General features: G+C 44.8%; 1 protein-coding gene across 2 annotated transcripts in view; it reads left to right on the top strand.

Annotated features, from left to right (window-relative positions):
- LOC121555953 (inhibitor of Bruton tyrosine kinase-like) overlaps positions 1-23,063 on the top strand; it is a 28,652-nt gene extending 5,589 nt beyond the window's left edge. The window contains exons 5-26 of one of the 2 annotated variants that reach the window (XM_045213400.1): positions 1,314-1,424; positions 1,770-1,940; positions 2,426-2,543; positions 2,686-2,866; positions 5,321-5,444; positions 5,698-5,875; positions 6,130-6,283; positions 6,488-7,129; positions 9,568-9,654; positions 9,839-9,921; positions 10,185-10,222; positions 10,488-10,584; positions 10,910-11,011; positions 11,643-11,760; positions 11,961-12,021; positions 12,307-12,434; positions 12,647-12,759; positions 12,883-13,165; positions 13,276-13,497; positions 13,756-13,950; positions 21,384-21,516; positions 21,752-23,063. In XM_045213400.1, the coding sequence (XP_045069335.1) occupies positions 1,314-1,424; positions 1,770-1,940; positions 2,426-2,543; positions 2,686-2,866; positions 5,321-5,444; positions 5,698-5,875; positions 6,130-6,283; positions 6,488-7,129; positions 9,568-9,654; positions 9,839-9,921; positions 10,185-10,222; positions 10,488-10,584; positions 10,910-11,011; positions 11,643-11,760; positions 11,961-12,021; positions 12,307-12,434; positions 12,647-12,759; positions 12,883-13,165; positions 13,276-13,497; positions 13,756-13,950; positions 21,384-21,516; positions 21,752-21,877 (3,465 nt within the window). In that variant the 3' untranslated portion in view covers positions 21,878-23,063. Of the gene's footprint in view, positions 1-1,313; positions 1,425-1,769; positions 1,941-2,425; positions 2,544-2,685; positions 2,867-5,320; positions 5,445-5,697; positions 5,876-6,129; positions 6,284-6,487; positions 7,130-9,567; positions 9,655-9,838; positions 9,922-10,184; positions 10,223-10,487; positions 10,585-10,909; positions 11,012-11,642; positions 11,761-11,960; positions 12,022-12,306; positions 12,435-12,646; positions 12,760-12,882; positions 13,166-13,242; positions 13,498-13,755; positions 13,951-21,383; positions 21,517-21,751 lie in introns of both variants that reach the window. The other variant, XM_045213399.1, reaches the window with a different exon arrangement.
- The last annotated feature ends 301 nt before the right edge of the window (positions 23,064-23,364 follow it).

Genomic DNA, 23,364 nt, shown 5'->3' with positions numbered 1-23,364 from the left:
ACCCTTCTCCAGATCTGTGCCTCGACACAATCCTGTCTCAGAGCTCTACGGACAATTCCTTCGACCTCATGGCTTGGTTTTTGCTCTGACATGCACTGTCAACTGTGGGACCTTATATAGACAGGTGTGTGCCTTTCCAAATCATGTCCAATCAATAGAATTTACCACAGGTGGACTCCAATCAACTTGTAGAAACATCTCAAAGATGATCAATGGAGACAGGATGCATCTGAGCTCAATTTAGAGTTTTATAGCAAAGGGTCTGAATACTTATGTAAATAAGGTATCTGTTTTTTAATAAATTGGCAAACATTTCTAAACCTGTTTTCGCTTTGTCATTATGGGGTATTGTGTGTGGATTGAGTATTTTATTTTATTTTATTTGACCAATTTTAGAATAAGGCCGTAACGTAACAATGTGGAAAAAGTCAAGGGGTCTGAATACTTTCCGAATGCACTGTATGAGATAATGTTGTAAAGATGTAGACTCTAACTAGGGTTAGAATCAGTTAGAACTGTTTTCCAGCGGTTATTTAGACGCTGACAGGAAGGACCTTTTCACAGGGAGCTATGCTAGTGAATGCAATCCTATGACATCGTCAGCTCTAGTGCTCTGCTACAGCTCATAATGTCATAGGGTGGCATGCATTCCTAGTTTACTACAGATTTTGACAAGTATTTGGGTTAGATACATTATAGACACATCAGATGTAATATTGAAAGGTACTGACCAAACTTTAGTTTCTTTAAGTTTCATAATTGTCTTATGTCAGGTTGCTGTTTAGCTTCTATATTTTACACACATTTTCATGACATGCACATTTTCATGACCTTTGCTCAGTGGGGAGCAGATCCCATTTCAAGACCTCTCAGCGACCTACTGGTACCCCTCACGTGGAGGTAGAGCCTTTGTCCTCAGTGCAACCTGCCCGCAGTCCAACAGGTGCTGGGTGTAAAATATTTATCCCAGAATGACATGCTTTAATTAAATGAGCCACGGCTGTGTGTATGTGTGTAGGGTTGTCTCGTTATCAATGTGATACTCGGGGAAACATCACTTTCGCCCTATTGAGAGCCGGAGGGGAGCAATGCATTAGTAATGATGTTTACTTTTCCACTTGTGCCCCGGCCTATAGTACCACCACTATTTGACTATTACTACGAGAGGGCTTTGGCCACGGAAATGGAAAGACACGCACAATCAACAATGTCATACATGCTGCTGTCTTTTTCTTTGAGAACTTGTAAAGAGAATTTGACAATGGAACAAAATTGTCTCACTGAATAGACCTATGTGTTTCCTTTCCTCTCAGGTGGTGCTGTGTAAGTTCCACTCAGTGTTCCTGTCTCAGAAGGGGCAGGTGTATACTTGTGGACACGGGCAGGGAGGTCGGCTGGGACACGGGGACGAACAGACATATCTGGTGAGAATAATATACTGTATTGTATCTGACCTATGACCTACTCTGACTGTTTGTGGCCTGTGTGTACCTGGGGTTTTTATCTCCTTCTCCCTCTATAACATTTTTTTTTTAAACCTGTGTTAACCTGAGTTCAAATAGTTTGAAATGTGTTTGAGCTTGTCTGGCACAATGGAACCAATGGAATAGTCCCAAAAGTGTGAACTTTAATATTGCTCCATTTGAAGGCACTCCAGGGCAGGCTCAAGCAAACGCTCAAACTATTTGATATATTAAAAAAACTATTCAAAGTGAAATAGGCAGTGGATTTTGGGCTCATGTGCCTATTTGTCCCCTATCATCTGTCAGGTTCCTCGGATGGTGGAGGGGCTCCTGTCCCATCACTGCTCCCAGGTGGCTGCAGCCAAGGACCACACGGTGGTGCTGACCGAGGAGGGCTACGTCTACACCTTTGGCCTCAACACCTTCCACCAGCTGGGCCTGGCTCCCCCGCCCGCCTCCAGCCACCTGCCCAAACAGGTAAGAGAGCACCTGGTCAGGCTTGGTGACCATATAGAGACATAGCTAGGCAGCTAGATAGGGAGTTTTCCCTAACAATGTGACCGGAGTAGGACAAGCTAAGGGAAAAACTCCTGGGGCCTCATTTATCAATATATATATATATGTATATGTGTATATATATATATGTATATGTGTATATATATATGTAAAATGTGTCTATTTGTTATTATGACAAATGCATAAACAAAACCAATGCAATATTACTTACCTCAGAAATTGTTTGTTTGCCTGTTCAATCAACTTAAACCTATGTAAATGCTGAAATCACAGTGACTAAGTGTTATATTAATGATTTATGCACATGCCACTCATGATTTATAAATGATTCCCCTGGCCCCCATCATAAGACAAACATGTACACAGAGCAGACACTTGAAAGTGTGGTATGCTGAATTAGTGTGGATTGGTTGTTGACTGAGTTGGTCTTGTCTAATGGGATGCAGGTATTCTCCAAGACCCTTAAAGGCAGGACTGTGATTGGTGTAGCAGCGGGGAGATTCCACACAGTGCTGTGGACCAGGGAGGCTGTCTACACAGTTGGACTGAACGGAGGGCAGCTGGGTAAGTCATGATGACTGGCACACCGTAGCAAAACAGTGGTTTCCAATTACCTTGAAGCTAAGCCAAGGCAACTATAATGATATGCTCTATTATTCCCCTACCATAACTGTATATATGGTGATGGTTGACTTTTGACCTCTAGGCTACCTGTTGGACCCCAACGGGGAGAGGTGTGTGACTGCGCCTCGCCAGGTGTCCGCCCTCTACCACAAGGATGTCACCATCACCATGGCAGTGGCCAGTAATGGGGCAACGTTGGTGGTGACAGAGAAGGGAGATATCTACCTGCTGGCTGACTATCAGTGCAAGAAGTTGGCATCCAGGTGACTACACCGATAGTGGAGAAGTGACTACCTTGGTTGGGGTCAATTCCATTTCAATTCCGTCAACTCAGGAAGTAAACTGCAATTCCAATTTCTCATTGAGGAGAATTGTAATACACATTTCAGTTTACTTCCTGAATTGACCGAATTCCAAATAACATTTTCTTTATGAGAGAGAGATGACATTAAGTCGATCTAATTAGCATAATACAATACATTGGATGCATCTCAATCCACCTGAGCCGCCTATGTAACACTTCCGCATTTGCTGTGAAAGGTGACAGAGCTAGAATAGTGTTTGTCAGACCATGAGACATCGTGAAAATTGGTCTTCTCACAAAATCGTCTGTAGCGTCCGACCGGTTTGGCCTACAAACTATTATGACCCCTCTATGGAAAGATGACTCTCACGAACACGATGGTGTTTGCTCCACGACCCCTACAAGCGTCTTGGGACTCGTCTGAAGTCGGTACAGCCAATCTGCCAACTTCTCACGAACACGTACATGTCGGTTGTTTTGCTCTAATTTATGTAACTACTTGACCAAAGTTATGTGGAGACCTACTCGTCGAACATCTCATTCCAAAATCATGGGCATTAATATGGAGTTGGTCCCCCCCTTTGCTGCTGTAACAGCCTCCACTCTTCTGGGAAGGCTTTCCACTAGATGTTGGAACATTGCTTCGTGGACTTTCTTCCATTCAGCCTCGAGCTTTAGTGAGGTCGTGCACTGATGTTGGGTGATTAGGCCTGGCTCGCAGTCTGCATTCCAATTCATCCCAAAGGTGTTCGATGGGGTTGAGATCAGGGCTCTGTGCAGGCCAGTCAAGTGCTTTTACACACCGATCTCGATAAACCATTTCTGTATGGACCTCGCTTTGTGCATGGGGGCATTGTCATGCTGAAAGAGGAAAGGGCCTTCCACAAAGTTGGAAGCACAGAATCGTCTAGAATGTCATTGTATGCTGTAGCCTTCAGATTTCTCTTCACTGGAACAAAGGGGCCTAGCCCGAACCATGAAAAACAGTCCCAGACCATTATTCCTCCTACACCAAACTTTACAGTTGGCACTATGCATTCGGTCAGGTAGCGTTCTCCTGGCATCCACCAAACCCAGATCTGTCTGTCGGACTGCCACATGGTGAAGCGTGATTCATCACTCCAGAGAACACGTTTCCACTGCTTCAGAGTCCAATGGCGGCAAGCTTTACACCACTCCAGCCGACGCTTGGCATTGCGTCAGCTCTAGTGCTCTGCTACAGCTCATAATGTCATAGGGTGGCATGCATTCCTAGTTTACTACAGATTTTGACAAGTATTTGGGTTAGATACATTATTGACACATCAGATGTAATATTGAAAGGTAATGACCAAACTTTAGAGTTTCATAATTGTCTTATGGCAGGTTGCTGTTTAGCTTCTATATTTTACACACATTTTCATGACCTGCACATTTTCATGACCTTTGCTCAGTGGGGAGCAGATCCCATTTCAAGACCTCTCAGCGACCTACTGGTACCAAGGTGATCTTAGGCTTGTGTGCGGCTGATCGGCCATAGAAACCCATTTCATGAAGCTCCCAACGAACAGTTCTTGTGTTGACGTTGCTTCGAGGCAGTTTGGAACTCGGTAGTGAGGGTTGCAACCGAGGACAGACGATTTTTACGCACTACGCGCTTCAGCACTCGGCGGTCCCATTCTGTGAGCTTGTGTGTCCTACCACTTTGAGGCTGTGCCGTTGTTGCTACTAGACGTTTCCACTTCACAATAACAGCACTTACAGTTGACTGGGGCAGCACTAGTAGGGCAGAAATGTGACGAACTGACTTGTTGGAAAGGTGGCATCCTACGACGGTGCCACGTTGAAAGTCACTGAGTTCTTCAGTAAGGCCATTCTGCTGCCAATGTTTGTCAATGGAGATTTAAACACGTCAGCAACAGGTGTGTCTGAAATGGCCGAATCCACTAATTTGAAGGGGTGTCCACATACTTTTGTATATATAGTGTATATATGGAGACTGTTTAGTGACAAGAATAAGGGGTTAAATACATGTATCTCTCAGATATAGGATAGGCACTTCAGAACAAACTTTTTGGGGGGACTATCTGTTGTTTCATGTAGTGAATCTGTTATTCAATGTGTTTTGTATGGGCTAATAGCAGTAAGGCCCAAAATAATTGTTCATCATATATTTTTTTAATAAAACAAATATATACTTCAAGGGGTCTTAAAATTCCAAATCAAATAGCAAAATGATCCTTGGTATGACCTTCTTAAAACAATTCCATAAAGCTTAGTAGTTACCCCCTCCCCCAGCTTAGAAAGGGCTTAGACTCTTATGGGTTAACAGGAGAGAGAGCGAGAGATATGTGATGATCATGATCATTCTGCTCAGTCACTCGCTCTCCGTCAACTCAGTTTTTCTTTCCCATGCCCGATGCCTCTCTTTCAGGCAACTGAACATCAGGAAGGTCCTTGTGAGCGGAGGCAGCCTGGACCATCGTGTGGACCCCCAGGTCCTGAACGAGGGAGGGGGAGAGAAGGTGGCCATCCTGGCCCTGGATGAAGCTGGGAGGGTAAGGACCAGCTGGGTCGGATACATTGAAAAATACCAAATACTTAGTGTTGACTAGCTACAGTCCATTTGTTGGTGGATTCTTAATGTGCAAACGATTCACTCCATATGAAGTTTGGTTGATGATGAGATGTGTGTTGATCTGTATGATCTTTTGTGTTTATTCAATGTATTTGTTGTCGCCACACACTGACAATGTCTTTCTAATTGTCCCTCTGGATTATTAAAGTTGTATTGATTTCTCTCTCTATCAGGTGTTCTGCTGGCGTTCAGTAGGCGGTTCAGTGAGACAATGCAGGTGGGCGTACGGGCGCCAGGTGTTCATGTCGGACATCGCCCTGAGCAGGAACAACATGATGTTTGTCACACAGGAAGGGGAGGGCTTCAGCGGACAGTGGCACGGAGAGTACAGGAAGAGCGTGGAGAAGAAAGGTGAGATGAGAAAATTGTTTAATAATGATACCTCTGAGTACTACGAGTACTCTTTCACACTTTCCTCTTTTATATGTATGGTGGATGATTAACTTCATGAAGTATGGAAAAATAGTATACAAGACTTAGATTCAAAAGTACTCTTTTGCACTCTTGAATGTAAGTAATGTTGTTTACTATTTTAATCATTGGGAAGTAAGTTAGAATCACTGCATTGTCATTTGACTAAACCATTTATCCCTTGTGTGCTTTAGATGGTAGTGTGGAGGTGTGTGGTCTCCCTGAGGGTGGAACTGTGTACGAGCGAATCCGCTTGGAGAAGCTCCCCTACGTCCACCGTGCGGTCAGCATCACCATGGACTCCAAGGGACGCAACTTTGGAGTGCTGCAGTCGGACCCCAAAACCAGGTACTGTTCCTCTCTGTGTGTTGTCGCACCTTTATAACATTTGAACTATGTCTTCATTAGGCCACACCGTAACAAGAAGTTTTGAAATGGACAAGAAGTGTTTGTTATTGGGTAAATTCAGATAGTACATCCCTGTTTAACTAAATTTTTTAGCATTTCGTACCTAGTGAACGTGACCCTGATCTCTCTCCTTCCCCCACCCAGCCTGTATGAGATTCCCAGCGTATCTCGCTCCTCCTTCTCCCAACACTTCCGGAACCTGCTGGAGGAAGCGGACGAGACGGATAGCATTCATGACGTGACCCTGCAGGCCGGAGACCGCACCTTCCCCGCCCACAAGTACCTCCTGTCCATGAGGTCCGAGTTCTTCAGGAAGCAGCTGGTGCCAGACTGGGAGGAGGGAGACGGGGAGGTGAGGAGGAGCGAGGACGCGGTGGGTTGTGACCTGCTGGTGCTGGAGAAGGTGAGCCCTGAGATGCTGGAGCACGCCCTGAAGTTCATCTACACCGATTTCTGTGAGCTGCTGGTGCAGGACCACCGGCCACGAGTCTTCGGCCAGAAACAGAATCAACATGGCCCAGACCCGGAGCAGGACCAGCTGATCAGCAGCCTGCAGGACCTGGGCTTCCATGAGGGCAACCTGAGGGGCTGCTCGGCCCTGGAGGTATACTGCTCGCTGACCCCCTCTGCCCGAGGGGACGGAGACAAGCCCAAAAGCAAGGGCACCAAGCCTGGGAAAAAAGGCAAGGGTGGCAAGGCCGGAGCTGGAGAGGGAGGAAGAGTCAACCCGGTCAAGACCTTACAGGGTGTGGCCAAGAAGCTGGGCATGGGCAGTCTGTCGGCACGGTGAGGACTGAGTTGGTTATTATTGTTGTCCCCCACGATTAAATTGTGGAGGGGACTGTGGGTCTGTCTCCGTCCGTTAGTACGTACGTCACGTACGATTTTGACGAAACTTGGGTGAATGATGCTTCTTGCCATAGAGATCTGGCATTCACAAAATTACCCTGATTGGCCCAAGGGGTCGCTATAGGAATCAACTGTACGTACGTTTGTCACACGCAAAATCTCAGACACCATTGGCCTGATTTTGGGGGGTGTGGGGGTCTACTAAGCTAAGATATGGAATTGTTTTAAGATGGTTATACCATGGATCATTTAGCTATTTGATTTGGAATTTTAGGACCCCATTAGGTATAAAAAAAGATATACAGTACCAGTCAAAAGTTTGAACACACCTACTCATACAACGGTTTTTCTTTATTTTTACTATTTTCTACATTGTAGAATAATTGTGAAGACATCAAAACTATGAAGTAACTCATGGAATCATGTAGTAACCAAAAAAGTGTTAAACAAATCAAAATAGATTTTAGATTATTCAAAGTAGCCACCCTTTGCCTTGATGACAGCTCTGCACACTCTTGGCATTCTCTCAACCAACTTCACCTGGAATGCTTTTCCAACAGTCTTGTAGGAGTTCCCACATATGCTGAGCACTTGTTGGCTGCTTTTCCTTCACTCTGCGGTCCAACTCATCCCAAACCATCTCAATTGGGTTGAAGTCGGGTGATTGTGGAGGCCAGGTCATCTGATGCAGCACTCCATCTCTCTCCTCCTTAATCAAATAGCCCTTACACAGCCTGGAGGTGTATTGGGTCATTGTCCTGTTGAAAAACAAATGATAGTCCCACAAAGGCAAACCAGATGGGATGGCGTATCGCTGGAGAATGCTATGGTAGCCATGCTGGTTAAGTGTGCCTTGAATTCTAAATAAATCACTGACAGTGTCTCCAGAAAACACCCCCACACCATCACACCACCTTCTCCATGCTTCACGGTGGGAACTACACATGCAGAGATCATCCGTTCACCTACTCTGCGTCTCACAAAGACACGGCGGTTGGAACCAAAAATCTAAAATATGGACTCATCAGGCCAAAGGACACATTTCCACCGGTCAAATGTCCATTGCTCTTGTTTCTTTGCCCAAGCAAGTATCTTCTTCCTATTGGTGTCCTTTAGTAATGGTTTCTTCGCAGTAATTCGACCATGAAGGCCTGATTCACGCAGTCTCCTCTGAACAGTTGATGTTGAGATGTCTGTTACTTGAACTCTGTGAAGCATTTATTTGGCATGCAATCTGAGGCTGGTAACTCTAATGAACTTATCCTCTGCAGCAGAGGTAACTCTGGGTCTTCCTTACCTGTGGCGGTCCTCATGAGAGCCAGTTTCATCATAGCGCTTGATGGTTTTTGGGACTGCACTTTCAAAGTTCTTGAAATGTTCCAGATTGACTGACCTTCATGTCGTAAAGTAACGATGGACTGTCATTTCTCTTTGCTTATTTGAGCTGTTCTTGCCATAATATGGACTTTTACCAAATAGGGCTATCTTCTGTATACCCCCCTACCTTGTCACAACACAACTGATTGGCTCAAATGCATTACAAAGGAAAGAAATTCCACAAATAAACTTTTAACAAGGCACACCTGTTAATTGAAATGCATTCCAGGTGACTACCTCATGAAACTGGTTGAGAGAATGCCAAGAGTGTGCAAATCAAGGCATTGAATTTGGCCTTTTGCTATTAGCCTTAGAAACGCATTGAATAACATATTCATAATGGCAAAACAGATAGTCAAAACATTTATCAAAAGGAAGTATGGTTTGAGAGGTCTCAAATGCATCTGAAATACAGTATATAGGAAAGCATAAAAAAAAAGGTTACGTGTGTTACCCTGGTCCCAAAAAATCCTATTCATATTCAGTCATTTTTTACGGGGTTACCTTGAGACGAGTCTCGTGAAACTTGGGGGCATCGTAGAGCAAAACATAGAACACGGTCGTGAGGGTCTCAGCTTTCGACGGTGGGGTCATATTAGTTTGTAGTTCAAACCATTTGGACTTTACAAACGTTTTTTTGGATACCTGTTCGCAGTTGGGATGCTGGTGTTAGCGACTTGAGATGAGTCCTGTGAAGCTTGTGGATGTCGTAGAGCAAGACGGAGAACCCGTTCGTGTTCAAATAGTTTCTAGCCCAAATCGTTCGGACACTGCAGACGTTTCGTGAGATAAACACCGCTGTAGCTCTGCCACCTTCCACCGCAGATGCGGAAGGCCGACATCGGCGGATGCGTTGGATTGAGACACAGCCCATGCAAAAAACGTATTCACTTCGTCAGATTTTGATGGCAATGTTGTATTATGCTAATTAGATTTCAGCACGGGCATCGACCTTATGGGGGTTTGTTAAATACAGATTTACTATACATTTATTACAGTTTGGATGGAGTGAAGTATGAAAACGGGAAGATCAATGTAGTGCATAAGAAGATGGGCAACAAGCCACGATTCAACCAGAAAAAGTGGTGAGTAATTGCCATGTGGCAGATTACCTGAGACAATGTTGTGTTCATAGAAAGATAATTACTAGAACGGACATTCCCATTCAAGTCAATGTTCTGTGATTCTATTCAATTGTTGTGTCCTTGTCAGATGATATTCAGAGAGGAGATATTGTTCAGTCTAAGTTGTATTCTTGTCTCTCCCAAGCTCCTACCTCTGTGATGTCACTCTGAGGTCTGAGGATGGCAAGGAGTTCCCCTGTCACAAGTGTGTACTGTGTGCCAGACTCGGTGAGCTACAATGTGTCAACATATTGTTGCGTTTCTTGGAGTGTGAGGGTTGAACTGTGGGTTCAGGTTATTCAAGGTTGTAGACATCTGACACTACATTTGCCAGTCATTTGTTAAAGCTATGGGGCCAGTTTTCCATACACAGATTAAGCCTCGTGCTGGACTAAAAAGCATGCTCAATGGAGAATCTCAATTGTGTCTGGGAGATGATTTGAAAAGGATTCTTGAAAATTGATTGTAAACATGTCATGTATGTGTTTCAGAGTACTTCCACAGTATGCTGGGGAACCCCTGGATAGAGGTATGTCATGTTATGTTTTGCCATGTCTTTGATGGTATTTCATATTTGTCAATCCGTATTAGTTTATACAATTATAAAATGGCTGTTTTAGTTGCTGGCAATTGGAGGTCTTGCTCATTGTACACTAAAGCTTAATTTTAATATTGCCAGAAGTAACCATTGACTCTTTGGCTCTGAAAACGTTGTCTCGCATTGTTCTTGAGTAATACCTGTGCTGCTACTTGTGATCAGTGTTGGTAATGTAGTTGTTGTGTGCCACCCACAGGCCACTTCTTGTAGTGCACTGGAGATGCCCACCAGCTCAGAGATACTGCAGGTCATCCTAGAATATGTCTACACTGACGAGTGTCCCACTATCAAAGGTACACAGAACACACCAGATCATGCATATACAACCTGTACACACACACATACTCAGTGAAAAATGCTTAGGGACTATGGATGGGAATTAGCTCTTTTGCTAACTTGGGTACATATACAGTGATGTGAACACTGAAATGTTGATAAATGTGCGCTGTCCCTGTCAAATAAGTGCATTAAATAAATATTGAGTTAAACATAATTATCATGTGGCTAACCATAATGATATTTATGAACCTCATCATGTTGACTCCGATCTTGATGCACAAGGTAGTTAGTTGAATGCTACATAGTGGAAGCTAAAAGTCTGTCTCTATCCTCTTCCAGAGACTCTGAATGTAGAGTTTGTCTGCAACGTGTTGGTGGTGGCCGATCAGCTTCTCATCACCCGACTGAAGGAGATGTGTGAAGTGGCCATTACTGAGAACCGTACGTCCTCTCATCTTCCTTCTGTCCTCTTAGCCCTCTCTTCCCTCATTTCCTCTCTTATTCCTCTGTCCTCTCCTCTCTCATGCCTGTGTGGTGGAAATTCAACACCAGGCACACCTGAAGTCAATATTAAATGAATCACTCTTTATTATCACGGCCGGAGAGGTTCACAAACTCAATCCAAGCTTGATGAAAACTCTGAAAAGGACGTTCCCTTTCAGTCTTTATATACTGCTACACAAACAAGTCATATATGCATGATTTACATTATTCATTATTAACATTGGTTCCTGCATGTGACTGACTGATACCTCACGAGGCTTCTTCTCTCAAAGCTGGGACCTTGAAACTGAGATACTCCTTTTAGTTCACAGAGCAATGTTCTGGGCGTACTGCCAAATTGCTTATCAGTGATATTATGGTTTACTCCTGTGTGTGGTCAATCCGTCACTCGCATGAACCCAACCAAGACATGTAATTACAAAGCAGCATTATTTTAAACGTATGATCTGATACACACAGAGAGAGAATTTCCATCACACCTGTCAACATGATATGAAACTGCTTTGTTGTCTCACTTGTGTGAGAGCACTGTCCTGGTTTTTAAAAACAGCTTCCTCTGTCTCCTCAGTGACTCTGAAGAACGCTGCAGAGCTGCTGCAGTTTTCTGCCATGTACAACGCTGAGCAGCTCAAACTGTCCTGCATCCAGTTCATCGTGCTCAACATGGCTGCCCTGCTCGAGTCCAAGTGAGTGTGTATACCGTATCTGTGTTTTAGTGTGTTCCATTTGTATGTATGGCTTATGTTGTTATGTGAACATGCTTACAGAGGCTGTATAGTTCTTAGGAAACCGATGATGATTCACCCTCTCGCTCTTTCTTTCCTTCCCCCTCCCCTCTCTCTAACCCTCCCTCCCTCTCTAACTTTATATATCTGTATCTCTTCAGAGCGCTGGATATCCTGAGTGATGACGTGCTGGTGGAGCTCTCTGCCTCCTACAGGAGGATGGTGAGTCATTTCCCCTCAGTGCCGTGACCATACCTGCATCAACTGTATAGTGAGTTACCTGGCATATGTTCATTAGGGGAACTCAACAGAGAACTTTTCCAAACAAAAAATAGGGTTTCTTATTGGAGGGTTTCTCAGATAGTCCCACCCTGTTTCACTCTCTTCATCCATTTGATGCCTACTGAAAACGACCCTGGGTTCTGAACTGAAAACGACCCTGGGTTCTGAACTGAACACGACCGTCGGTTCTGACGAACTGACCTGTTACCATCCTGTTCCTGTCAGATTCCGGCCATGCAGAAGCGACTGATCACGCCTTACCCAGACGGCCCGGACCTCAGTGTGTACGAGGACGAGGACTGGGACTCTTCATTCAGCTCTAAAGCTGACACTGAACTGGACTACTCCTGCAGGTACTATCTATCAAACTACTGTACAACACTGTGGCTGCATCTCATTCCACAAAGTTGCTCCCTCGTTCACTCCCCGTCATGAATGAGATGGGACTGAATTGGTGCTGAAACTAGGTTCCAATGTTTTGGAATGAAATGCATCCACCCAATAACCTCCCTAACATTTGAACCGTGGTCGAACTTGTTCCTCTTCATCATTCTCCTCCTCTCAGGGAGACTCTGTTGAAGAAGGCTAAGTTGAAGGCCAAGAGAAAGCCTAGGCGACGCTCCGACAGCTCAGGGGGTTACACCCTTTCTGACATCATCCAGAGCCCACCCGCTGCAGGTAGAACACACACACCCTCACCCATCCTCACTCACACACACACACACACTGTGTCACGGCACGCAATAATTATTTCCTTTCATTGGAGTTGGGCTGATATGGATTATGATATGTCTCTTCTAGTCTCAGTCCTCTCTCCCAGCCTGGTGAAGTCAGGAAAGACCAACTCCATGGAGTCTCTGCAGGAGCTGATGACATCTGACTCTGAGGGCAGTTACATGGGTGTGGGCAGCCCCCGAGACCTCCAGTCCCCCGTGTTCCACGACAGGCCCGAGGAGGAGAGGGCTGGAGGAGGTCCCAGGCTGAAGACTCCCCCCAGCCCCCCCACCACCACCATGAGGAACAGCCTCCCCGCCGGACCCCCAAAGAGTTCTGCTCCAGAGCCCATCCCCAAAGTCACAGCCAGGTGAGCCAGGTCACTGTGGACCAGGTCAGGGGTCAGGGGTGGAACTTTATGTGACCTTGTGTCGTTTCTCTCTCCAGTCCTGCTCTGCCACTTCCTGTCTTGGCCCTCAGGGCCATCATGGATATGGAGGCCAGCTCGAAGACACAAAGTCTCGGAGCCACTCCCAAAAGTCCTGGCAGTGTTGGCAGCAGCAGCAAGCAGTCCCCTCTCCCAGCCAAGCTCTCCCAGAAGCAGAGGAAGATGATCGCCATGGCAACCAAGGAGGGCAGTGCAGAGTGTGCCCTGTCCAAATCGGCACCAGTCATTACTCCCCTGAAGAGCGCGAAAGCATGGTAAGCTCCCCTCCATAAGGAACGCTCCTGAAATCAGAGCCAGCACAGAAGGTGGTGGGTTGTTGCGACAGTCCCTATGTAATAGAGTAGGTCCTCTCCCGGTCTCTCATTTGTGTTGAAGATGTTGTTTCATGTACAAATACAAAATCTGCCTATTCCCTCAGCTGTTAGTAAAAGTAGTACTTTTTAATGCTCAGAAGTAGCACTTTTGATGATCAAATGTTGTTGAATGTGGTTCCGCCTCTCTCCTTTCCTAAGGGCCACTCCAGTCCAGACACCCCCTTCGTCTCAGGCGTTCCGGGACCTCTTGGTGGAGGAGGAGAGCCGGGTCAGGAATGGGGGGCCAGGGGCCCCGGGAAGGCTAGTAGCTCAAGGGCCTCCAGTCTCTGCTGTCAGGAGGGTCACCTTCAAATGTACTGCTGAGCCCCCCAGCGAGCCAGAGAGACCCGCCGGGTAAGACTATGCACGCACACACACAGACAGACAGACAGACAGACAGACGGTCATATTTTATGTTCATCATCACCAACACACATACAGAGGTGTACATCATATAAACACACAATATAGAGGAGTACACTAGCATTTGTGTATGGTCAAGGGATGAATGCCCTTATTCTCCCGAGTGGCGCAGTGGTCTAAGGCACTGCATCGCAGTGCTAGCTGTGCCACTAGAGACCTGGTTCGAATCCAGGCTCTGTCGTAGCCAGCCGTGACCGGGAGACCCATGGGGCGGCGCACAATTGGCCCAGCGTCGTCCAGGGTAGGGGAGGGAATGGCCAGCAGGGATGTAGCTCAGTTGGTAGAGCATGGCGTTTGTAACGCCAGGGTTGTGGGTTCGATTCCCACGGGGGGACAGTATAAAAAAAAATATTAAAAAGAATGTATGCACTCACTAACTGTAAGTCGCTCTGGATAAGAGCGTCTGCTAAATGACTAAAATGTAAATGTAAATGTAAATGGCCGATGAATCAATGAACTAGTCCTCTACCCAAAAGTACCAGTGTTGTCCACTAGATGTCTCTGTGTTGCCATGCTCATGCAGCTTCCTGTTTCTTTCAAAGACAGGAATCTGACACACAATAACAGCTCTAATAGCATCAATGTCATTTGGTTACCTTGGTGAGGCACAAATTCGTTGAAGCAAGAAGATAGTAAAGCTTGTATAAAGCTTGTATCTACGGTGATTGTGCCATAATTAGGCCTATGTTTTAGCTGATGGTTAACCATACAGGAATTCAGTTAAATCTGTGTGTGAGGGATCTCTTTAGAATAAACTTGGTCACTAAGAAAGCGGCAACAATAGAAGAATGCGGTAGTGACTTGCAGAGTTTATCTTTATGATGATTCTCAGTTATTCCAAAGGGAAGCAAAGGAAAGAAGGAATAATGATTTGGAGGACTTTTTATACAGAGAATTTAGAGTTGATTATGTTAAGCTTTACTGTCCAAATGAAACGCTCTGGGGGGTGGTTTCCCAGGCACGGATTAAGCCAAGAGATTCTCCATTGACCATGAGTTTTAGTCCAGGACTAGGCTAGTCCGGGAAAACAGCCCTGAGAGTCTCTGTGGTTTGCTTGAGCAGGTGCATCTGAAATGTTCAAATGTCATTGGAAGGTAAGAAGCTCCTGCACACTGGGCTATTTTATTTTATTTTTTATTTAACCTTTATTTAACCAGGTAAACCAGTTGAGAACAAGTTCTCATTTACAACTGCGACCTGGCCAAGATAAAGCAAAGCAGTGCGATAAACAACAACACAGAGTTACATATGGGGTAAACAAAACATAAAGTCAAAAATACAACAGAAAATATATATACAGTGTGTGCAAATGTAGCATGTTATGGAGGTAAGGCAATAAATAGGCCATAGTGCAAAATAATTACAATTTAGTATTAACACTGGAATGATAGATGTGCAAGAGATGATGTGCAAATAGAGATACTGGGGTGCAAATGAGCAAAATAAATAACAATATGGGGATGAGGTAGTTGGGTGGGCTAATTTCAGATGGGCTGTGTACAGGTGCAGTGATCGGTAAGGTGCTCTGACAACTGATGCTTAATGTTATTGAGGGAGATAAGAGTCTCCAGCTTCAGAGATTTTTGCAGTTTGTTCCAGTCATTGGCAGCAGAGAACTGGAAGGAATGGCGGCCAAAGGAGGTGTTGGCTTTGGGGATGACTAGTGAGATATACCTGCTGGAGCGCAGACTACGGGTGGGTGCTGCTATGGTGACCAATGAGCTAAGATAAGGTGGGTATTTGCCAAGCAGTGATTTATAGATGACCTGGAGCCAGTGGGTTTGGCGACGAATATGTAGTGAGGACCAGCCAACAAGAGCGTACAGGTCACAGTGGTGGGTAGTATATGGGGCTTTGGTGACAAAACGGATGGCACTGTGATAGACTACATCCAATTTGCTGAGTAGAGTGTTGGAGGCTATTTTGTAAGGATCGGTAGGATAGTCAGTTTAACGAGGGCATGTTTGGCAGCATGAGTGAAGGAGGCTTTGTTGCGAAATAGGAAGCCGATTCTAGATTTAACTTTGGATTGGAGATGCTTAATGTGAGTCTGGAAGGATGGTTTACAGTCTAACCAGACACCTAGGTATTTGTAGTTGTCCACATACTCTAGGTCAGACGCGCCGAGAGTAGTGATTCTAGTCGGGTGGGTGGGTGCCAGCAGCGTTCGATTGAAGAGCATGCATTTAGTTTCACTAGTGTTTAAGAGCAGTTGGAGGCTACGGAAGGAGTGTTGTATGGGCGTTGAAGCTCGTTTGGAGGTTTGTTAACAGTGTCCAATGAAGGGCCAGATGTATACAAAATGGTGTCGTCCGCATAGAGGTGGATCCGAGCGTCACCAGCAGCAAGAGCGACATCATTGATATACACAGAGAAAAGAGTCGGCCCGAGAATTGAACCCTGTGGCACCCCCATAGAGACTGCCAGAGGTCCAGACAACAGGCCCTCCGATTTGCCACATTGAACTCTATCTGAGAAGTAGTTGGTGAACCAGGCGAGGCAGTCATTTGAGAAACCAAGGCTATTTAGTCTGCCAATAAGAATGCGGTGGTTGACAGAGTCGAAAGCCTTGGCCAGATCGATGAAGACGGCTGCACAGTACTGTCTATTATCGATCGCGGTTATAATATCGTTTAGGACCTTGAGCGTGGCTGAGGTGCACCCATGACCAGCTCGGAAACCGGATTGCATAGCGGAGAAGGTATGGTGGGATACTTGCAAAGTATCACCTTTATTGATGGCTAAAAGCTCTGACGTGGTTGTAACATTATCCATCAATAAAAGCCTAAAAGGCTCATAATAATTAGACTAAAAGAAAGGCTAGTAAGGCTAATAAGCATAGCCTTCTCCTCTACTACACACACTCTCGTGAAACTCCTGCCTACATAGGTGCAAAGTGATCTATGCAGACGCACAGATGGCGATAAAAATGCTGCACTCATCATTGTTTTAGCGAGAGGAAAATATCGCCCTAACTCACTTCGATAAGCCTGCCCTGAAATTTTAGGCAACCAATCGCAGCACTCCAAGGGATAGCAACTGTCGTCGAGTCCAACACCTCCGACAAGCTCATGAACGGATGAAAGGCAGTGGGAAAAACTGAGTTCAAATATATATATAATGTTTTTTACTTCCTTTTTCACTGTGATTACTGAAATGCAGAGCCTCTTGGAGTATTTTTCTAATACGAAATTATACTTTGCTAGCTCAACTGGTTAGCTAGCTCTGTTTCATTGAGCACCAAACGTTGCTAGCTAGCGAACTACTTAATATAACTTGTTTCCTTTAAGTTTATGTTGGCAATATTAGGAAAATTACTTATCTGCTGTCGACATCAGCAAACGTTTTGAGAGCACTTATTAGCCCCAAAAGTGGTTAGTAGCTTTGACAGCATGCACAGTGCATTCAGAGCCATTCAGTGGGTAGCCACTGTTAGAAATTGCGTAATTCAAATCTGGTATTGGAATAAGAGAAAACATAATCAAGAGATATTCAATCCAAGCTAAATTTATTATATGCAAAATGTATGTATGATAAGTATGATGGTTCGTATACAGGTTCACTGAAATACCACGCAGGGCACTCAGAGAACTGACTTCCTCATTCTAAATCCTTCCGTAAATACCCTGACAGTTTTAGTTCCCGCTCTCTGCTGGGCCTATCAGGGTAGAGGTTGAGCGTGGTTTAGACTTACTCAGCCAATCCGTTGGCGCACAGGCTGGTCCCAGCCTCTTGGCGCTCCACCGTTGCACACTGTTGCCAGGCATACGTTTTTATCATAACAACCTGTGGAGTTAGCACCCAAAAGACACCATTCCACTGTACTGTGAGTACCTACATTCAAGGACGGTTCACAGACAACGGTTCACAGACAACAAAGAGGCAGTGTTCGTATCTGTAAGAAATACAAGTCTTATCTGTCCTACCCCCTAACGTTCCTCACATGAATCACAGCTGGTTATGTGAAACAATTTATATCAGTATAGTACAAACCTTCTATGCTTATCATTAATGCATTCCTTCTAAGCTATTCATCACATACGGATCCAATTATGAGAAAATAGATCCCCACACCACACTATAAACATAATTTTACCAGGTTCCCATAGGGCTGGGCGATATGGCCAAAATATCATATCACTGTATTTAAAAGAAATTGGACGGTATTTGACTGTATTTTATGTTTTTGAATAATAAAAGTTCTACATTTTGCTTTATGGTGCGTGACCCTAGGGTGGCAACACATACATTCTAATTGATTTTAAATGGGTCTTTCTCCTTTCTGATTGTTTTATACTGTTCAATTCAACCAAAAATAATTAGCAGCACTTTCATAATTTCTGCATTTCCTGCACTAATTTGAGATAATTTCCACAATTCATAGGCCTTATTTTTAACCACATTTTCTAATTGCGATTTGACTTGTGATTTAGAGCAAAACACTTGGGTGAACTGTTGGCATCATGAAAATATAATTATTCTAATTCTATAGTTAGAATATAATAGTGGGCACTTTGAATACAGTGTTGTTTGACATGACAACAAATGAAAATGCCAGGGAGGCGTTATTGTGACAGGGTAGGAACCAAAATTGTTGATAAGTGTTTCCTAGGGGATCCAATAATCTTTGGCTACATTGAATGTTTTCTCTTAGCTACTTCATGTAGTTAACATATTCATGCTTCGAATATTCCTCTTTGGTTTAGAAGATACTGTTGCACAAACAACATGCTGATTTAGGTCTACACCATCTGACTACATTTATTAACTAGCAAGCGATTAGCATTAGCAGCTAACAAGATTTAGGCCCAACTTGCTAAGAAAAGACAAACTAGCTGTTTTCAGATATAAGAAACACAAACTAATAGTGTAGTTATAGAACGCTAGTGGATTTATATTAAGAAGCAAAGTGTAAACAGCATCCTTGTCATCAACATTGTTGCATGTGCTGCATGCAGACTGAATGCAAGTGTCTCGTGGTTGAGGAACAACACATGCGCTCCTTGAGTGACGGGGCGAGGCTAGGTCTGTGTGGAAAGCAGCATGGAAAGAGAGCGGAGACAGATGACTCAAGTAGCGAAGTAAACTATAAAAATGTACGTTACACACGGCGTATCACATTTAACAAGCCAAACACTCAAATACCGTTCGAGAAGGTAAAGTAAAAACCCAAACCGGTCCGTGCATCAATTCCGGTATATCGTAAAATACGGTATACCACCCAATCCTAGGTTCCTGTGAAGCAATTGTAATGACAGCCCACCACAATATACCCAAGAGTTTCCTGATGAGCCAGGGTAGTCTGTGTTTAATTTCATTGTGTATTAAAAACACATATTGAGATCATTGTGAAGGAATTTCGCTTGTGGTTCGAAGGGGGAATTTGGCTTCCTGGGATAATGTTAGAGGTTGCAATAGTGGGGCGGCAGGTAGCTTAGTGGTTAAGAGCGTTGTGCCAGTAGCCGAAAGGTCACTGGTTCTAATCCCCGAGCCGACTAGGTGAAAAGTCTGTGCCCTTGAGCAAGGCACTTAACCCTAATTGCTCCTGTAAGTCGCTCTGGATAAGAGCGTCTGCTAAATGACTAAAATGTAATAATGTAACCAAGTGGGGGGGGGGGGGCTTAGCGAAGGGTCAATGTACTGAAAGGGAAGCAGCTGCCAGAGGCAGGGTGTGACTCACTGCTCGGGCTGTGGTGCCAACCGGCTGACGGTCACTATGACCTTTTCACTTCCCATTCAACAAGACTGCCACGTCAGTTAGAAGAACCCATAGTCTAGTCAACTACGCCCCTGGTGAAATTTCTCAGAGGAACGGATCCTAGCTTCAGCTTCCCCTCCCCCAATCCTGACCTTAACTATTAATGGGGGAAATGCAAAACTGACCCAAGATCATCGTCTAGAGGCAACTTCACCGTGAACCACACCACCACTCAGACACCAGATGGATTGGTAGCGCTTTAGATGCCAAAAGAGCTGAATACTTGCCTGGTCCCAGATCTGTTTGTGCTACGATGAAAATAACCATAGGCGTTGGCAAGAGCGCACAAACAGATCTGGGACCAGGCTAACTGAATACTGTGTACTCCTGATTTGAAACGACAGTAAACGATACAACTTCAGCATTATAGATTTTTGGGTGTTTTGACATAACAAAAGTTTGGAAGAGAAGATTGGTGTGTACAGTATGAGTAGATTGTTCATGTACTGGTGCTGTATCCTATAACGTTGACTTCTAGATTAACACATAATATGGGCAGAGGTGTTTGAGGAATGCTTGTGAAACCAATGTGTGAATGTTTTTACTCAAACTTTGATAGCAATTTTTTGAATTGTGACATGATCGGCGAGATATCGCTCACATCATATCAAGCCAAAGAATTACAGGAAGTGTGTGTGCACTTGTGTGACCCCGATGGTATCAATCTCTCTGTTTTTGCAGAAGCTCTTGACTTTCGCTTACTTCCTCATAGTCTCCAGAGTTTAGTTTGGGCCTCTGTCTTCCAGACGTATATCTTTTATCACTGCCCAGAGCCAAGATAGATGAAAGCCCACAGATCGGAAATGCTCCCAGTGACGTCCGTTCCCACTCTGTGCAGTCTCTAAGGATGCGTCCCAAATGGCACCCTACTCCCTATGTAGTGCACTACTTTTGACCAGGACCCATAGGGCTCTGGTCAAAAGTAATGCACTATGTAGGGAATATGGTGCCATTTGGTACGTTGCCTAGTAGTTGGCCCTGAATATGAATCAGACAGTGAGTCTGTGACGGTGTAGTGTTGGCTTCTGATCCTAATCAGCATTGATAAGGGAAGACTTCCATGTCACAAGTGATCACTCAGAACAGGGAGTAGGTTCCAGGTTCTAGTCTACTCCTCATGCTTATGGATGAGCACAGAGGGAGGGATGGAAGGAGGGAGAGTTCGGGGCTGGGGGAAGTGTAATATCCATATTTGTAGTGTTTTATAAGTAGAATATACGTCAGCGTTATTAATCAATGTTTTCTCTATTGCCTTACGGGGACCATCAGCGTTTCATTAGCGTTTTCTTTCTCACACACACACACTCTCTGCGTGTCAGTTGCAATTCACCCAACCCTTGTCCTCTTGGGTAGCCTGTGGTCATCCTTGGTTACCACTGTCACATAGCATATATCCAGTGCAGACCTCTCTCTGTCTGTCTCTGTCTGTCTCTCTCACTCTGTGTCAGATCAGCGTCAGAATTATTACAGGATGTACCTAACACATGTCACCTTGTCCCAGCCTTGAACAAACCCTGAACAACCACAGGGGGAAAAAGGAACAATTGTTTGAGGGGGAGAATGTTCAGCCTGTCACAAACTCATGGTCATTTTCTTTACCGATCAGCCCCTGGGTGCTGGGAGCAGCGGGCAGCCCCCCTATGGCCTCCATGGTAACCTTTGCTTCCATCGTGGAGGAGGAGAAACAGCAGGAGGCTGCACTGATCCGCAGCCGAGAGAAACCGCTGGCACTCATTCAGGTAAAGTGTGTGTGTGTGCATGCAGAAATGGGTAGCTGATGTTGACTATGCACACTGTGCTTTTCCTTTCATTTTCTTTCACTGTGAGATTGTCTACCGAACTCACGTACTCAGCCAAATTATTCAGTACCTTGATAAATGCCTCCCTACTCACAGGAAATCTGAAGGACTTGTAGATCAGCTGTTGATATTCAACCCTAATGTTTGTGTGTCCCCCTCTCTCTCCTCCTCGCAGATTGAGGAGGCAGCGATCCAAGAGCTTTTGCATCACTACGGTGCCCTTAACAACCCTGACGAGATGATTGTGGTGGAGCGGTCTGTCCAGGGGCCCATCGCCACCCCCTTCTGGAACAAACACTGAGACAACATACCCACAATGTTATCAGACGTCACACCCGCAACGTCGTGAGACGTCACACCCGCAACGTCGTGAGAAGTCACACCCGCAACGTCGTGAGACGACATATCCACAGGTTATCAGCCAACATACCCACAACGTTGGGACGACATGCCCACAATGTTATCAAACAACACACCCACAATGTTGTGAGAGCACATACTCATATCCTTATCCACCCCATGACCATATGTATCTCCTGTCAGTCAGTGTTAAGATATACCTCAGGCCCAGTTGTGCCAGTGGGCTGGGTCTGACGCAGGTCTTTTATGCTTAACTCCAGTGTTTCTTAGTTTTTGTCACTGCTCCTCTTTTCTCGTATTAACCTTTTGAGTGTGTCCCTGAGGAAGGAAAAGTGGGTGAGAAAAGATTGAGGTTTATAAGTAATGACTCTCATGTTATGCACAATTTTTGCACCTTGCCATCAAAACATGAGTAATGATATTCTTCCAAAAAGTTTCAGCTGTTTAAAATATGTTCACAGTTAAGTAGTTGCCAAAGACAAAGTATATAAGGAAATGGAGCAGTCCAAACTACAAATTGGGTCCAAAACTACATTACCCAGCAGGATTGGTCTGTTTCACACTTTTTCGGTGCATAATCTTAGTTGCAATTAGGAAAGGTAGTGTAGTATGAGTTCCTCTGAGAAGAACTAGGCCAAAAAGAAAGCCTGGGCCTGGAGTTCAGAGGCTAGCCTGATATGGTTGCTCCCTAGTTCTACTTTGAGTTGTGAATTTAGTTGTGTTCTGGATATATTGTATGATGCAGGGTAGTTGAGTCATGAAAGGAGGTGGGTAGGGAGTGACGGTGTCATGCATCCTGCCGTTTTCTAATATGAGCTAATTGTATAAGAGTATTCGCTGGTTTCCCTTTATCAGAGTTTATAGGGCAAGCTGTCGAGAGGGTTTGTGCCTTGCTTCCACCCTGATGATCCTCTGATGTACAGACAAACACACACTAATAATTTCACTACCTTCTGGCTGGCTGTATTTGAGTTGTTTTACTTTATTTTGTGTTCTGGAGCTGATGTGGTGGCTTGGTACCCCAGACCTGGACCATGTAAACCCAGTCTTCCTCCATGCAGCACCCTTCGTTTGAGACTTTGGATGTGAGAAAATGGCATGCAATAAAGAACTCACCTGTGCAACGACCATGTCTCCTGGTTCTATCACTCTTATTGTAGAATTGGTCTCATAATTATTTGTGCAATATTTCAATAGGCCTATCTTGTGTTATGTGAAACATGTCAGTAGTGTTGCCACAAGAATGGAGGCAATCGCCCTCAAACTCCCTGACAAATGCAGCTCTCACTGAATCTATCTAAATGGAAACAACAGTGCCTCTCTCCGCTCTAACATCTGTGATCTGCATAAGTAAACAACCATTAAACACCTACCCGTGATGAACCTGCCATAAAAAGAGAGAGTGCGTGGTGATTAAGGGGTCCTAAT

This window comes from Coregonus clupeaformis, unplaced genomic scaffold, assembly GCF_020615455.1.
Source record: "Coregonus clupeaformis isolate EN_2021a unplaced genomic scaffold, ASM2061545v1 scaf0109, whole genome shotgun sequence".
Classification (NCBI taxonomy): domain Eukaryota; kingdom Metazoa; phylum Chordata; class Actinopteri; order Salmoniformes; family Salmonidae; genus Coregonus; species Coregonus clupeaformis.
This window is presented reverse-complemented; position numbering and strand designations above follow the sequence as displayed.